Source organism: Octopus sinensis, linkage group LG7 (genome assembly GCF_006345805.1).
Source record: "Octopus sinensis linkage group LG7, ASM634580v1, whole genome shotgun sequence".
In the NCBI taxonomy this organism is placed as follows: domain Eukaryota; kingdom Metazoa; phylum Mollusca; class Cephalopoda; order Octopoda; family Octopodidae; genus Octopus; species Octopus sinensis.
Genome location: NC_043003.1, coordinates 17,465,227 through 17,482,567, shown reverse-complemented (window position 1 = coordinate 17,482,567; position 17,341 = coordinate 17,465,227). Strand labels below are relative to the sequence as shown.

Genomic DNA, 17,341 nt, shown 5'->3' with positions numbered 1-17,341 from the left:
TTAGGTGGCAAACATACTTCATGATATATATATATATATATATATATATATATATATATATATATATATATAATAATAATAATAATAATAATAATATAATAATAATAATAATAATAATAATAATGATAGGGAATATAATTCCAAAACTTACAGGGAAAAATTCAATTTAACAATTTTAAATCAAATTTCACAATATATAATATATATATATAATTTAGAGAAGAACCACTATTAAACAATTCAATAAAGAAAGATGTTATTCACACCATATAGAAAACATATAGTATATAAAAACCTTATTTTAAATCAATAAAGTACTGTTTACTATTTATTGTACTTTATTGATTTAAAATAAGGTTTTTTTATAGTATATGATTTCTATATGGTGTGAATAACATCTTTCTTTATTGAATTGTTTAATAGTGGTTCTTCTCTAAATTATATATATATATATATATATATATATATACCATTGTAATTATTAATCATATTTGAAAATACCTTGATGACATAACTGACCTTCTAATGTTTTTCATTTATTTCCTTTAGGGCAAAGGTTTGATGCCTACGTACTGGCTGGTTGGTGAAAAGAAAGATCCCAACACTAAAGAGAAACTAAGGATGTATTGGGAAGAGTTTTGTAATAATGAAATAGTTGGGTAAGTTCAAGTCAAATTCCATTGCCAAATTTTGTTATCCCATTTTTACACCCTCATTGCAGTGCCAGATTAAGCTGGCACGGGGCCTTTAGCATATGTTAGGGACCCACAAGTCAGTTGCTATTGTTTTGTTAGATGTACATTCCATCAAGGAGTTAAATATATTCTTTTACTCTTTACTCTTTTACTTGTTTCAGTCATTTGACTGTGGCCATGCTGGAGCACTGCCTTTAGTCGAGCAAATCGACCCCCAGAACTTATTCTTTGTAAGCCTAGTACTTATTCTATTGGTCTCTTTTGCCGAACTGCTAACTTATGGGGACGTAAACACACCAGCATCAGTTGTCAAGCAATGATGGGGGGACAAACACAGACACACAAACACACACACACACACAAACACACACACATACACATACACACACATGTATACATATATACAACGGGCTTCTTTCAGTTTCTGTCTACAAAATCCACTCACAAAGCTTTGGTCACTCTGAGGCTAATAGCAGAAGACACTTGCCCAAGGTGTCACGCAGTGGGACTGAACCCGGAACCATGTGGTTGGCAAGCAAGCTACTTACCACACAGCCACTCCTACATGCAACAGCATATTTGGATGGAATGAGGTGATTGAATACGTATGTTTGGACACACATGATTTGATGTGACTGACTGTATTAAAGTATTGAAGGCTAATCACAAAACACTAAGCCTTATGAAGGAGATGACAGAGAACTGAGATATGTAGCATATTACTGTACTCGAGGAGACCTGCCAACCTCAACAAAATTGATATCCAAAAACTAAGGTGCCATGTAAGAAGTGTAAGAACTGGTGTTGTTGTTAGTGCTGGTGCTGCATAAAAAATGGTGGTTGTAGAGCCATATAAAAAGCACTCACTATACTCTATAAAACTGATATGAGCACCATCCAGAGCCAGTCACTGAGGGGGAAAATGTTACCATCCTATGGGATTATGAGATGCATACAGACAGGCAAATAAATGATAATTGACCAGACATTGTCATCAAAGACCTAAGAGAAAAAACATGCTTGTTAATTGATATGACAGTGCCTTCTGATAGGAACATCTCAGCAAAGGAATTTGAAAAACTCTCAAAATGTAAAGACCTTGAGATTGAAATATCTAGGACATGGCAATTAAAAGCCAAAACCATCCATGTTGTTGTAGGTGCCCTAGAAATGATGAAGAAAGGTAGTGACAAATTTTTTGACTGAGATCCCTGTGAAACCAACAATCTATGAGACTCAAAAATTTGTGTCAACATCAACTGCCCACATTCCCAGAAAGGTGTCTGGTTGAGAGCTGGCCAGAAGATGAAATAAAATGCAAATCAGCCAGAAAGAGTCTTTCAGAATAACAACAACAACAATAATTGTTGTAGTTGTTGTTGTTCTGAAAGACTCTGATGCCATACTAGCGATGCAGTACCAAGCAGTGGCTCTCATCGCTTCTGATCTTAACTGATTGGAAGTGTTACCATATATAGATGTTTTGTCTTAGTATAAAAGATGGGCTACAGCAGATATTCTGCTCAATACCACAGATTTGCACATCAGTTGTTTGACCTTAACCAGTTGACCATGTCCCTTAGTGGCTGACGATATGTGCATCTCCGATCACAAGCAGAAGTAGTCAGGGAGCATTATAGCCATGTGTTGAAAAGAATTCTCAGAGGTTTGGATAATTCACCTTTGGAAACATGGGTGAGTCATTCAACATCCTTAAACAACCCTTATTCAGGGACCTTTTGAGTGAGATGGGCTACTCGACCTGAAGAAAATTCTAACTGGGCTCCACCTACAAGGTCATGTGCTGTTAATCTTGATATGAGACCGCCATGTTATATACATATGGCTATGATGCATGTACCTGGTGTACCCTTATCAGGTGGGTAGTCATGATGGGTATACTGGGCTTTGTATATTTTACCCTGGTGTTACTTTGATGGCACTCAATAATAATAATAATAATAATAACAATAATAATAATAATAATAATAATAATAACAATAATAATAATAATAATAATAATGGTTTGAAATTTTGGCACAAGGCTAAGAAGTTTGAGGGAAGGTAATTAATCAATGTCATCAACTTCAGTACTTTTATGATACATTATTTTATCAGCCCCAGAGGGATGAAAGGTAAAGTTGACCATGGTGGGATTTGAACTCAGAGCCTAAGGAAATGGAAGAAATACTACTAGGCTGTTTTTCTGACATGCTATGGATTCTGCCAGCTCATGGTAAATAGAAATTTCACTCAAATTACATTTCATCATTAAAATGTCATAAGATGAAGACTGACACACAATAGTTGTGAGTTGAAGATGTTAGTCTGAGGTTTAAAGGGTTCTTCAGTTCAAACTTTATCTCGACCAATGAAAAGGCAAAGCAGAACTGTGTATTTTTGAACAGGACGCATAATTCAATTTGTCATGGTGTTCATAACAGATGAAACAGGTTGCATTACTACATTACGGCTGTGTATTAGCTGAAGGAAGGGCAACACACTGGGAAAATAATCACTGTATCTACAAAAACATTCCACAGAAGCAAGGAAAACCAGATATAAAAACAACAAAAAAGAAAACAAGAAAACAAGAAAGAGGGTAATTTACATCAGCAACATATAAAAAAAAATGTTATGTTATGATTTTCAACAGAGAGGAAACACTATTAAAATATGTGAAACATTCTAATTGTACTTAAAAGCCAGAAGAGGTTCAGTAAATCTTTTAAAGGAAGTTTCTGTAATTTTTCTATGTAAACATTCATTATTTCAAAAGAAAATTAACTCATTGTTTTCTGAAAATTTGGGAAACATCAAAAGAGTTTCCTCAATGTAAAAACCAGACTTTGAAGACAAACCGTCTCCCATTTGAATGTTGTAAAAACTTTAATACTAATAATGTGTAGCTTGCTTACAAACCTCCGGGTTCAGTCTTGGGCAGGTGTCTTCTACTAAATTCACGGGCTGACCAAAGCCTTGTGAGTAGATTTGGTAGACGGAAACTGAAAGAAGCCTGTTGTATATATGTATATATATATATATATATGTATGTGTGTGTGTATATTTGTGTGTCTGTGTTTGTCCCTACAACATTGCTTGACAACCGTTGCTGGTGTGTTTACATTCCCATAACTTAGCGGTTCTGCAAAAGAGACCGATAGAATAAGTACTAGGCTTACAAAGAATAAATCCTGGGGTCGGTTTGCTTGACTAAAGGCGGTGCTCCAGCATGGCCACAGTCAAATGACTGAAACAAGTAAAAGAGTAAAAGAGTAAGGCATTCAAAAATAGTCTAAATTCAAAGTAAACTAAGAAAATACCTCTAACAGATGAAAGCATAGAAAAAGAATTTTAAGATTAAATAAAATATTCTAAGCATATCTAGTTTAGTATTGAACTTTTGATGACATCAGTAGACAACGAAAGAATAAAAAATAAACATTGGTAACATAGAAATTGTACATCATTACAATTAGTTATCTATCAATTAAATATGGTAAAAGAAATTTTAGAAAAATTATGCATATTAGATTATCGGAAACGCAATTATAAAAAAAATGGGTTATTTTATATAGAAATACTAGCATACTAGCAGTATTACCCGGTGTTGCTCGGGTTTGTTTCAACCCTTTGAAAAGTAAAAATTTTGCATTATGTAGCTTGTTATTCTCTTTAAGTGAACATTTTTCTGGTTGAAATACATCAAAAAATGGCGACACAGCAGTCAAAAAATAGTAAAAAATTGGGATTTTCATAGAAAAAAAGCACCTTTTTGAATTAAATAACTTTTGGTGTTAACATGGTCCGATTTGAATTTTTTTCTTCTATGGAAGGAAGAGTAAGCCTTCTATCATACTCTCAATTTTGGTCAACTTGTGCCACAGGGTCTCAGAGGAGATAGTGTTAGTTGAAGGCTACCGAACCTACCATACACAGACAACTTCAGCTTTATATATAGAGGGATATAAATGTTCTATATTTATGAGAACATTTCAATGTAAAATTACTGTTACAATACAATGATATTAATTTAGAAGTAATTATATGATACATTTTCTCAATGCAAGGATCACATTTAAACTTACCAGTATCTTACGATGGACCCTTTCAAACTAGAGTTAATGTTCTTGTCTTTGAAATCCCAACCATATTTACTAAGCTTCATAGAATTACATTTTCTTCTTCACTTGTTGTTTGTTCCTTCTCGAACCATGCCTGGCTCATAAGGGCCGGTTTCCCAGTTTCCTTGGCGTATAGGTACTCCACCTGGATGGGACGCCGGTCCATCATAGGTGAGCTGCAAGATGCAGGAGGAAAGAGTGAGAGAAAGTTGTGGTGAAAGAGTCAGCAGAGGTTCGTCATTACCTTCTGGCAGAGCTGCATGGAGCTTAGGTGTTTTGCTCATAAACACACACATTGCCCGGTCTGAGATTCGAACCCATGATCCCTCGACCATGAGTCCACTGCTCTAACCACTAGGCCATGCACCTCCACTCTTCTACACTTAGATGAATGAAAATGATTATGTAATCTAGATTTTCAAATTGTAGCAGACGAGCCTATGTAACAGCACACACAAACACACACACACACACACACACACACACACACACACACAATGGGCTTCATAACTGTTTCTGTGTACTAAGTTGACTCAGAAGTTATTACTTGACCTGGGACTGTAGTCGAAGGCATTTGTCCAAGGTGCTGCACTGTGAGACTGAACCTGAGACCACATAGTTGCAAAGTGGGCTTCTAAGCCACAGATCCATACCTGCATCTATGGGGTCATGCCTGCACCTATAACCATGTCTATATCCTTAAAGAGATAATTAGCCTCCCTGGCCGTGAACTGAATCCCCAAATTGAACATGACAAGCAGGTGTACTTACCTATTTCTTTACTGCCCACAAGGGGCTAAACACAGAGAGGACAAACAAGGACAGACAAACGGATTAAGTCGATTACATCGATCCCAGTGCGTAACTGGTACTTAATTTATCGACCCCAAAAGGATGAAAGGCAAAGTCGACCTCGGCGGAATTTGAAGTCAGAACGTAACAGCAGACGAAATACCTATTTATTTACTACCCACAAGGGGCTAAACACAGAGAGGACAAACAAGGACAGACAAAGGGATTAAGTCGATTACATCGACCCCAGTGCATAACTAGTACTTAATTTATCGACCCCGAAAGGATGAAAGGCAAAGTCAACCTCGGTAGAATTTGAACTCAGAACATAACGGCAGACGAAATAAGTATTTCTTTACTACCCACAAGGGTCTAAACACAGAGAGGACAAACAAGGACAGACAAATGGATTAACCTTTTAGTGTTCAGATTACTCTGTCAAATATAATGCTTTTTCATTCTCATTGTTTTGAATTAATCCTGCATTATCTTGTAGTTCTGAGTATTTGATGATGTGATGGTTTTATTTTGAGGATGTCATTGTAGGATATGAGTGAGAGGCCAGATCTAGATGGTTTGACCATAAAAGAAGTAGAAAATTTGGGCCGGTTTGAATGCTAAAGGGTTAAGTCGATTACATTGACTCCAGTGCATAACTAGTACTTAATTTATTGACCCCGAAAGGATGAAAGGCAAAGTCAACCTCGGTGGAATTTGAACTCAGAACGTAACGGCAGACAAAATACAGCTACGCATTTCGCCCAACATGCTAATGTTTCTGCCAGCTCACTACACCACCAAAAGTAAGAGGAAAAACAAAAAGTAACTATGTACTGATGAGGCTTTTATATAAGTTAAAATGTTTGCAGCTGTGGCTCCTTTCAAGTAAAAAGGAGAGATAAAATAGTTTCTAAAAGAGAAGACATGACTAAGCCACACCACAACAAAATAAGACATAAAACCGAAAGAAGATATACCGAATACAGTTATAGTTTGAGTATAAGTGTGAATGCATGGATTTACATTAGTGTGTGTGTGTGTACATAGATATATATCTTTTTTATTTGCATGTAAGTGGGTATTGTCTGGCATTACTTGTTTACTGGAGATGCAATTCACAATAGCATCATTAAAAAGCTATTTACTTGTTAATAGACAGAGGCACTGCTGTGTGGTTAAGAAGCTCGCTTTGCAACCATGTGGTCTCAGGTTCATTCCCGCTGCACAGCAGCATACATACATCTTTTTTATCTTTATGTAAGTTTGTATTGTCTGCCATCACTTGTTTACTGAAGATGCAATTCACAGCAGCATCATTAAAAAGCTATTTACTTGTTTATAGACACAGGCATTAAGAAGCTCTCTTTGCAAAGCATGTGGTCTCAGGTTCATTCCCGCTGCACAGCAGCTTGGGCGGCTGACTTCTTCTAGAGCACTGGATTGATGAAACTGTCCAATACTTTTGGGTGAATTTAGTTGATGAAGACTGTGTGGAAGCTTGTTTTGTATGTGTACATGTGTACATACACATGTCATCATAATCATCATCATCATCATCAACATCGTTTAACGTCTGTTTTCCATGCTGGCATGGATTGGACGGTTTAGGCGGCGAGCTGGCAGAAATGTTAGCACGCCGGGCGAAATGCTTTGCGGTATTTCGTCTGCGTTACGTTGTGAGTTCAAATTCCGCCGAGGTCGACTTTGCCTTTCATCCTTTCGGGGTCGATAAATTAAGTACCAGTTAGGCACTGGGGTCGATGTAATCGACTTAATACCTATGTCTGTCCTTGTTTGTCCCCTCTGTGTTTAGCCCCTTGTGGGTAATAAAGAAATAGGTTTAGCTGGGGTCTGGCAAGCCAGGAGGCTGACCCAGGCTCCAATCTGATCTGGCAGAGTTTCTACAGCTGGATGCCCTTCCTAACGCCAACCACTCTGAGAGTGGGTGCTTTTTACATACCACCAGCAAGGTGGCACTGGCATCAGCCACGTTTGGATGGTGCTTTTTACATGCCAATGGCACAGGAGCCAGTTGAAGCAAGAGGGCTGGCATCAACCACGTTAAATTCACATATCTTTTATTCTTCTACATGCTTCAGTCATTTAACTGTGGTCATGCTGAAGCACCACCTTTAGTCAAGCAAATCAACCACAGGACTTATTCTTTGGAAGCCTAGTACTTAATTATTCTATTGGTTTCTTTTGCCAAACTGCTAAGTTAAAGGGACGTAAACACACCAGCATTGGTTGTCAAGCAATGTTGTGGGGAAAAACACAGACACACAAACATACACACACACACTTCTTTTCAGTTTCCGTCTACCAAATCCACTCACAAGGCTTTGGTCGGCCCGAGGCTATAGCAGAAGACACTTGCCCAAGGTGCCACACAGTGGGACTGAACCCAGAACCAGGTGGTTGGTAAGTAAGCTACTTACCACACAGCCACTCCTACACCTATAGGTATGTCATATTTCCTGTTCGTTGTCTACTTATTATTTAATCCTGAAAATATATATAGATATGTGTGCCAGTGACATGCAAAAGGCACCCAGCACACTCTGTTAAGTGGTTGGTGTTAGGAAGGGCATCCAGCCACCTGTAGGAACTATGCCACAATAGACTGGTGGAGTCTGGACAGTTCCCTGCAAGCCAGTTCCAAGTCAAACCATCCAACCCATGCCAGCATGGGAAACAGATGCTAAATAATGATGCTGATGACGATGATGATATAATATATATATATAATTGTATAAGCATGTGTATGTGTGTGTATTTGTCTTGTTCCACCACCACCACCATCACGACCACTTGGCAACTGGTGTTGGTTTGTTTACATCCCCACAACTTAGCAAACTGGCAAAAGAGATCTAGAGAATAACTACCTGACTGTAAAATAACTACTTGGGCCAATTTATTCAACTAAAACCCTTTAAGGTGGTGCCCCAGCATGGTCGCCATCCAGTGGCTGAGACAAATAAAAGATAAAAGAATATTTAAAGAGGGTAGACAGAAGAAAAAATGGCAACTTTCTCCAGATGTGAACAATTTAAAATAACTTTGTATTTGGGTAAATGATAAAACACCAATTCCAATTCAAGCCAATTATTTTCGCAGAAGACATCTGATTGTATCAGATGGAGAAACTATTTAACTTACACTTATTTAATTTCCCATTTCAGAAAAAAAATAAGTTACTCTTAGAAATTGAATATATTTATTTTGAGAGACAAAATTGTTAGGATATTTATAGTTGATAATAATTTTCTCAAAGATAAACATCGAAACAGATAAATGTTAAGTCAATCACCATGTCAAAGTGACTGTTACTACTTGTTTAACCCCAGGCTGATGATCTGCCAGCTGGCTATCGGTGTGATGCTGCACCTTTTCATCATCATCATCATCTTCGTTTAACTAATTCTAAAAGTGTACCCCACTCCAAATAGTTCTTTACAATCTTGTACAAAGCTGGTACTAATCTCAGACAAGATGTAAAATGTAGGCTTGGTTTTAACTGATAGCTGGCCTAGACAAGATGCAAAGCATAGAGCCTATTTCAAACTATTCAAAGATTTTAGTCATCATTAGTAAATATATGCTTCATCTAAGGGTTACTGTTATATAATATGTACTTGTAATACACCCTTCAAGAAAGTGCCCCAGCATGGCCACTGTCCAATGAGTGAAGCAAGTAAACGATTAAAAACAATCAATAAGCATTTTTTTTTCATTTTTTACATGTAAATTTCTGTTTTAATAATTCTTTGACTCTGAGTTCACAGAATAATGTTTTTGTTTCAGATAGAATTTCGAAGAAATTACGAAGAAAGACAATTTAAATTTGATCTTCAGAAATTATCATCTCGATCCAATCTTCATAATCAGAAATTGCCATCTTGACCATCCTGAGCTGATTTTCCTTTAATCAGTGACCAGACTATTAGAGTTCTTTATGAAAACTGTTGTTGCATTGTTCAAAATCCTATCATGCTTGAAACCTTCATTAACATGCCTTTAGAGACAAATATGGTTTTAAACAGCCATGTTGTTCTAATTTAAAATATATTTTTTTCTAATTATTCTTTCCCGATTAAGGGAAAAATAAAATGTATGGAATAATAAAAATAATTAGAATTATTTTTTTGTTTGTGTTTAATTTAAATTGTTTAGTATTTCAGATGGTTTCATATCATAATACTAGGGAACCAGAAGAGATCAGAAGTATTCCTATCCAGAAAAAGAAGTTATGAGGCTGAGTCAAAAAGTAATGTCATTTTGTTTAGGGCAGGTATAATTACCAACACAGGAACATGTATCATACATCAAAATGAAGCTGGTTCTCTGTGAATCACATCCCTACTTCTGAACATAGTCACCATTTCTCTCAATAGCAATGTTCCACCTTCGAATGAGAGCATGTATCCCTGCCCTGTAATATTCTGTCGAAGCTTCTTTGAACCACTTCTTCACTACAGTTTTCACTTCCTCGTCACTGGAATAATTTAGCACTTTCAGACTATCATCTCTTCGGCCAGCCCCATGAAAGAGGGTTTGAGAGGCAAGCATTATTCCAGTGACAAGGAAGTAAAAATTGTAGTGAAGAAGTGGCTCAAAGAACAGTCAACAAAATTTTACAGGGCAGGGATACATGCTCTCATTCAAAGGTGGAACATTGCTATTGAGAGAAATGGTGATTATGTTGAGAAGTAGGAATGTGATCCACAGAGGACCAGCTTCATTTTGATGTAAGATACATGTTCCTGTGTTGGTAATTATACCTGTCCTAAACAAAATGGCCTTACTTTTTGACTCACCTTTGTAGCATATATTTTTCTCCACCAGCTATCTCATATTTTTAATTACATTTCACCATTTGTCTTGACTGTTTGTATAGCTTCATTTTGTAAGGGTAGACAGACAATTTAAGTACCTTTCTTTCCAGTAACTAGTGGGGGAAGGAAACTGAATATTTTTTCTGGTAATGTTTACTAACTTGTAATTAAGCTCACTACTTTGTGTCAAATTGGGGTGAAAATTTAACTGAAAATAGTTTCGTGTTTGAAAGATACAAATTAATTTCATTTTTATCTTTTTACAACTGAAGCATACAGTTTTAATCTCTAGTTTTATATTTTATATTAACAGAACCACTTCAAAATATACTACACAATTTTGATAACAAATTTTTTTGCAGAAGTGGTGATAAAGAAGTGATTGGCAGAAACATTAGCGTGCCGGGCGAAATACTTAGCAGTATTTCATCTGCCGTTACGTTCTGAGTTCAAATTCTGCCAAGGTTGACATTGCCTTTCATCCTTTTGGGGTCGATAAATTAAGTACCAGTTACGCACTGGGGGTTGATGTAATCGACTTAATCCATTTGTCTGTCCTTGTTTGTCCCCTCTGTGTAGCCCTTTGTGGGCAGTAAAGAAATAAGAAGTGGTGATCAAGAAGAACATATTTTAGGGAATGTCAGAATATAAGTATTATTGAGGGATTTGATAAAACATGTGTACATTTTTTTATCTATCAATTGTTATTCTATTCCACCGGGAAAAAATCCTACAAGTCATTCCTTATATATATGAAACACATGCAATGAAACCAACTTAACCTGTTCAGCGATATACTTTTACAGTAATCCCTTGACTATTGGAGAGCTTGTCGCAGGGTGGAGAAACATTGGTTGCCTGAAGCTGAGGTACAGGGATGTGTGCAGGAGGGATATGAAGGCACTTGGCATCAACACCAATTCCTGGGAAGATCTCGCAGCCAACCGAACTATCTAGAGAGGCACTCTTCACAGACAACTGCAGACCGACGAAGAGAATTAGAGGGTAGCGGCAGCTGAAAACCGAGTTCGTAGAAAAGAAATGACAGCTTACAGACCGGATTCAACGTAAAGGTGTGACCTCAGCAAATGAGACTGCCACTCTCACATCAGTTTCTACAGCCACAGGAGGCGTTGCAAAAACTGAATAGACAACTCAAGGGACGGATGACATCATCCATGGTCAACCATCACTGATGGAGGCCTAAGGGGATCACAGGTTTTGCATTCCAAAACCTCCCGCAGAATTAATTAAAATCTAAAAACATAAATACCTATCAACTGCAAAAACCCACGATATACTGAATAGTCCATCATATAAATTCTCATACATTAGCCAGAAAAATCTGCGATGTACTGAGTGTGTGATAGGTGAACCTCAAAGTACTGAGTGCTTGAACTGAGTGAACCATGATAGGTGAGGGATTACTGTATTTTGTTACTAAATGTATTTGACTTAATGATATAGATTTTTTACATAATTTATTTTTAATATTGTGGAAACCACTTATGGTGGTTACTTTGGGATGAAGGCTTTTCAATAGCAATAACTGACTGACAACATTAAGCAGACAAAGAATCTTTTAGTTTTCACCAGTAAAATCTCTCTTTACTCTTTTACTCTTTTACTTGTTTCAGTCATTTGACTGTGGCCATGCTGGAGCACTGACTTTTGTCGACCAAATCGACCCCAGGACTTATTCTTTGTAACTTAGTACTTATTCTATCAGTCTCTTTTGCCAAACTGCTAAGTTACGGGGATGCAAACACACCAGCATCAGTTGTCAAACGATGGTGGGGGGATAAACACAGACACACAAACATATACACACACACACACATATATATATATATGGCGGGTTTCTTTCAGTTTCTGTCTACCAAATCCACTCACAAGGCTTTGGTCGGCCCAAGGCTATAGTAGAAGACATTTGGCCAAGGTGCCATGCAGTGGGACTGAACCCGGAACCATGTGGTTCGTTAGCAAGCTACTTACCACACAGCCACTCCTACACCTATAATCTGTTCACAAGAGTTTCGTTGGTTCAGCATTATAGTAGTAAACATTTTTCCAAGGTGCTGTGCAGTAGGACTGAACACAGATAGCAGGCTTCTTAACTTCACAATTACACAACCACACAGCCATGCCTGTGCCTGGTATTTTCCTTATTAATTCCTCACTGATTACTTTTCTAAGATTATACACAATAATACTTTCTTCTTTAAAACATTTTTGTTATTTAATATCTCCAATTAATTAAATAACTCTTTCAAACTATATGAACGATCATTATAATGACTAGTTTATTTCTGAAACTGTTTCAAGTTAGGCAAAATATATTTTAGAGCAAACTCATTGAAAACCCACCGTTCTGAGGAAACAGAATTTCAAAGTATGCAAAGCACACTTGAGCTTTCACAATGAATTCAACAGTCACTATAAAGAAGTGGCTGTTCCTGACAGGATTACAAAATTTCTCTCTCTCTGTTTAGGGTTAGTAAAAGGGGAGCTGTGGGGTTGAAATGGCAGCCTACAAATATCTTTTCATTAAATAAATGAATAATGAATGAGGTTTGAAGTTGCTTGATTTACTGATTGCAAGATTATATAGCTGACATCCGTCATCATCATCATTGTTGTTGTTGTTGTTGTCATCACCATCATCATCATCATCATCGTTGTCGCTGTCACCATCATCATTGTCATATTCATCCTCCTTCTCCTTATCATCATACTCATCATCATACTCATCATCAGTCTCCTCCTCCTCTTCCTCCTTCTCTTCATCATCATCATCATCATCATCATCGTTATCGCTGTCACCATTGTCATTGTCACATTCATCATTCTTCTCCTCCTCCTCCTCCTCCTTATCATCATCGTCCTCTTCATCCTCCTCCTTATCATCATACTCATCATCATTCTCATCCTCCTCTTCTTCCTCCTTCTCTTCATTGTCGTCATCGTCGTCGTCGTCATCGTCGTCGTCATCATCGTCGTCGTCATCGTCGTCGTCATCGTCATCATCATCATCATCATCATCATCATTTAACGTTTGTATCCTGTGCTCGCATGTATTTGACAGTTCAACAGGATCTGACAAGCCAGAGGGCTACATTAGGCCCCTTTGCCCTCTTTGGCAAGGTTTCTACGGTTGAATGCCCCCTCGCTAATGTCAATCACTTTACAGAATGTACTAGGTGCTATTTTTTTTCTGTGGTACTAGCACCATTGAAATCAGTAAATAACTTGAAAAACAAGACCCTCGATAGGGTAGATGTGAAGTATTGAGAGAGGTGGGTTTTATACCTGGTGTTCAAAGGCTGAAGTATCATGGTGAGCTGGCAGAAACGTTAGCGTGCCGGGCAAAATGCTTAGCGGTATTTCGTCTGTTGTTACATTCTGAGTTCAAATTCTGCCGCGGTCGACTTTGCTTTTCATCCTTTCAGGTTCCATAAATAAAGTACCAGTTACACACTGGAGTCGATGTAATCGACTTAATCCCTTTGTCTGTCCTTGTTTGTCCCTCTATGTTTAGCCCCTTGTGAGCAGTAAAATTATATAAAGGCTGAAGTATCATAGAGGAACAAGAGCAGGTGTCTTGCTGTAGATGAGATTCTTACCAACCCCAATAGGAAAAGCAGAAAGAGATGTTGGGTCATATCCTCAATGTACAAAATGGTGGATAAAGAGAGAATAGGAACTGAGGATTGAGAACGTTTCGGCAGGTAGGTAAGTTCACAAGTGTGAAAGGAGGATGGCAAATGGTAGAGATGAGAATAGAAGCGAATTCAGTGAATGTTGAACATTGATGGAGCCGTGAACAATGGTGAATCTCAGTCTGGGGTTATATAAGGTAAGCAGGAGTTGGTTAGAGAGGAAGAAGTGAAAAGTGGTAATGCATGAAATGTTGGGAAATGCAATTTTGAATAGTGTTATGTTAAGGTTCTTTAACCCTTTCGTTACTGTATTTATTTTGAGATGCTCCGTGTTTCTTTCAATTATTTTAAATATAACAAAGAATTTAGTAAAATAACTTAGTCATCATTCAACTAGTGTTAGAAACATAAATTGTAAGTAAGGTTTGGTGGAAAATTTTAATTCAAAACTTATGAAAACAAGACATTTGTACTCATTGCCAGAGCCAGTTTCTGCCAGGTTGGTAATGAAAAGGTTAAGAATTGTTTCTCTATTATATATTGTAACCCTTTTGTTACCATATTTCTGTTGAAATATTCTGTGTTTCTTTCAATTAATTTTAAATATAACAAAGAATTTAGTAAAATAACTTTGTTATCATTAAGCTGGTGTTAGGAACATAAATTGTGACTAAGGTTTGGTGGAAGATTTGAATTCAAAACTTATGAAAACAAAAAACATTTGCACTCAGAAATAGAGCTGGTTTCAGCCGGGTTGGTAACGAAAGGGTTGATATTTAATTAGCAGAAAATGGTGAGCTAGTGGAATCGTTAGCATGCCCGGCAAAATGCTTAGTAGCATTTTATCCATTTTTACTTTCTAAGTTCAAATGCTGCCATGGTTGACTTTGCCTTTCATCCTTTCAGAGTTGATAAAATAAGTACTTATTGAGTGCTGAGGTTGATTCAGTTGACTTAACCATCCCCCAAAATTACTGGTACTTTGCCAAAATTTCAAACCAATATTTAATTAGCAGAAGATGGCAAGCTGGTAGAGTCATTACCCTGATATGCAAAATTCTTGGCGGCATTTCATCTGTCTTGTTATTCTGAGTGTAAATTCTGCCAGGGTCGACTTTGCTTTCATCTTTTTGAGATTGATAAAATAAGTATCAGTTGAACACTGGGGTCAATGTAATCAACTTACCCTCTCCCCAAAACTGCTGGCCTTGTGTCAAAATTTGAAATCAATGTTTACTTGTATGGAGGGTTGCTTGGGATGACCAGAGTAGATACCAACAAATGGTGAAATCAGTGACACGCTGCAAGAACACATGTTCCTCATACCCGATCTGCCACTCACAAGCCTTTATGACCTGGTAGCATGTACCATGTTTTCACTAACTGGTGACTACATAGTTGTGACCAAATATAGTCAGCTCTCACACCAACTGGTGGAGGTGCATGGCTTAGTGGTTAGGGAGTCAGCACCATGATTGTAAGATTGTGGTTTTGATTCCTGGACCGGACGACACGTGTTCTTGAGCAAAACACTTCATTTCATGTTGCTCCAGTCCACTCAGCTGGCAAAAATGAGTAACACTGCGATGGACCAGGAAACTGGGCCCATGAGCCTGGCTAGGCTTTAAAAGGGCGCATTTATTTATTATTATCTCACAACAACTGACCCAGCAGAATATTAAGGATGTGATAATTGGGGAGAAAAGGTACTATTCTAACCCGAGAGTGGTACATATTTTTAGCTAAGTAGACAGGAGCAATGCATTATGTAATACCTTGCTCAATGGTATAACGCATCATAAGGCGGCGAGCTGGCAGAAACGTTAGCATGCCGGGCGAAATGGTTAGTGGTATTTCGTCTGCCACAACGTTCTGAGTTCAAATTCCGCCAAGGTCGACTTTGCCGTTCATCCTTTCGGGGTCGATTAAATAAGTACCAGTTACACACTGGGGTCAATATAATCAACTTAATCCATTTGTCTGTCCTTGTTTGTCCCCTCTATGTGTAGCCCCTTGTGGGCAGTAAAGAAATAGGTATAACATATCACCTGGTCAAGTAACTGAACCCTCAAAATTATAACCATCAGTGCAGCATTCTAACTACAAGGCCATGTGATTAGAAGTCAAAATTAAATAAACTTGTTATAAAGTTGATATACTTTTAAAATTAAAGATTATATCTTAGTATAGCCTTCCATAAAGATTGTATCTCAGTATAGTCTTCCATAAACTATGCAGCAACATCTGTTGTTTGCTAAATGCAATGGAATGTGAGCTTTGCCCAAACAATTTCTGTGTTCCAATGTTTACCCTAAATTATTTCTTCTCATATTAACAAAAGCATCAGGAATGCTTGAACAAAAAATAAAAAAAATTGGCACCATTTACAAGGAAACAACAGACTTCAGAATAAACAGATTTGAACATTTAGCACTTGTATTATCAGATACTTCAGAAACTTAAATTTTACAGTAAATTTATCAGTAAAACTTCAGTTAAAACTTTTAACGAGCAATTAGTTTTCCTGTTTATTTTTATACAATTTTACTCGAGAGTATGTGTGGTCCCAGTTCCACCAAAACTGGAGGCGACTCGAGTCAGATGAAACCTTAAATCTTTGGTTGAAAGAACTACATGATCTGCCTAAAGGTTTTAGTCTAAAAATTATTTGAGAGTAAAATTAATTATTTATTCTTATAGGAAAGTAAATAATTTTATGTTTTGCTATATAGTCTTTGGTTTACAGTATTTTCTCTTTTTCTTTCTTTCTTTCTTTCTTTTTTGTGTGTGGTTGCATTAAAAAGATCTGGTATATATTCCAAGGATTTAATTTAAAACATTTTCATCATCAATAGAAATATTATTATTTCTAAGTGGTTCTGGATATTAATAGTTATCACCAAGCTAATATATATTTATGGACTGCCATATTAGCTTGGTGATAACTATTGGTATTCTCATCATCCTCATCCTCAGTTTAAGTCTGTCTGCCATGCTGACAGGAGTTGGATGATTCAACAAGATTCAACAAACCAGAGGAGTGCATTGAGCTCTAATGTCTACCATGACATGTTTGTGACAGCTGGATGCCCTTCCTAATGCCCACCACTTTACAGAATATACTGGATATGTTATCTTCGTTTTTGTGGCACTGACACTAGGGAGGGCACCAAGTAACTCACAAAACAAACCCCTCAACTGAGTGGGGTTGTTGTAGTGGTGCCAGGTGTTGAGAG

General features: G+C 37.2%; 1 protein-coding gene across 5 annotated transcripts in view; it reads left to right on the top strand.

Moving 5' to 3' along the window:
- Positions 1-9,751, top strand: part of LOC115214170 (soluble guanylate cyclase 88E) — a 254,649-nt gene extending 244,898 nt beyond the window's left edge. For 4 of the 5 annotated variants that reach the window (XM_036504581.1, XM_029783257.2, XM_036504579.1 and 1 more), the window contains 2 exons: positions 550-659; positions 9,420-9,751. In XM_036504581.1, coding sequence (XP_036360474.1) covers positions 550-659; positions 9,420-9,453 — 144 coding nt within the window. In that variant the 3' untranslated portion in view covers positions 9,454-9,751. Of the gene's footprint in view, positions 1-549; positions 660-9,415 lie in introns of all 5 variants that reach the window. The other variant, XM_036504580.1, reaches the window with a different exon arrangement.
- Positions 9,752-17,341: the final 7,590 nt, after the last annotated feature.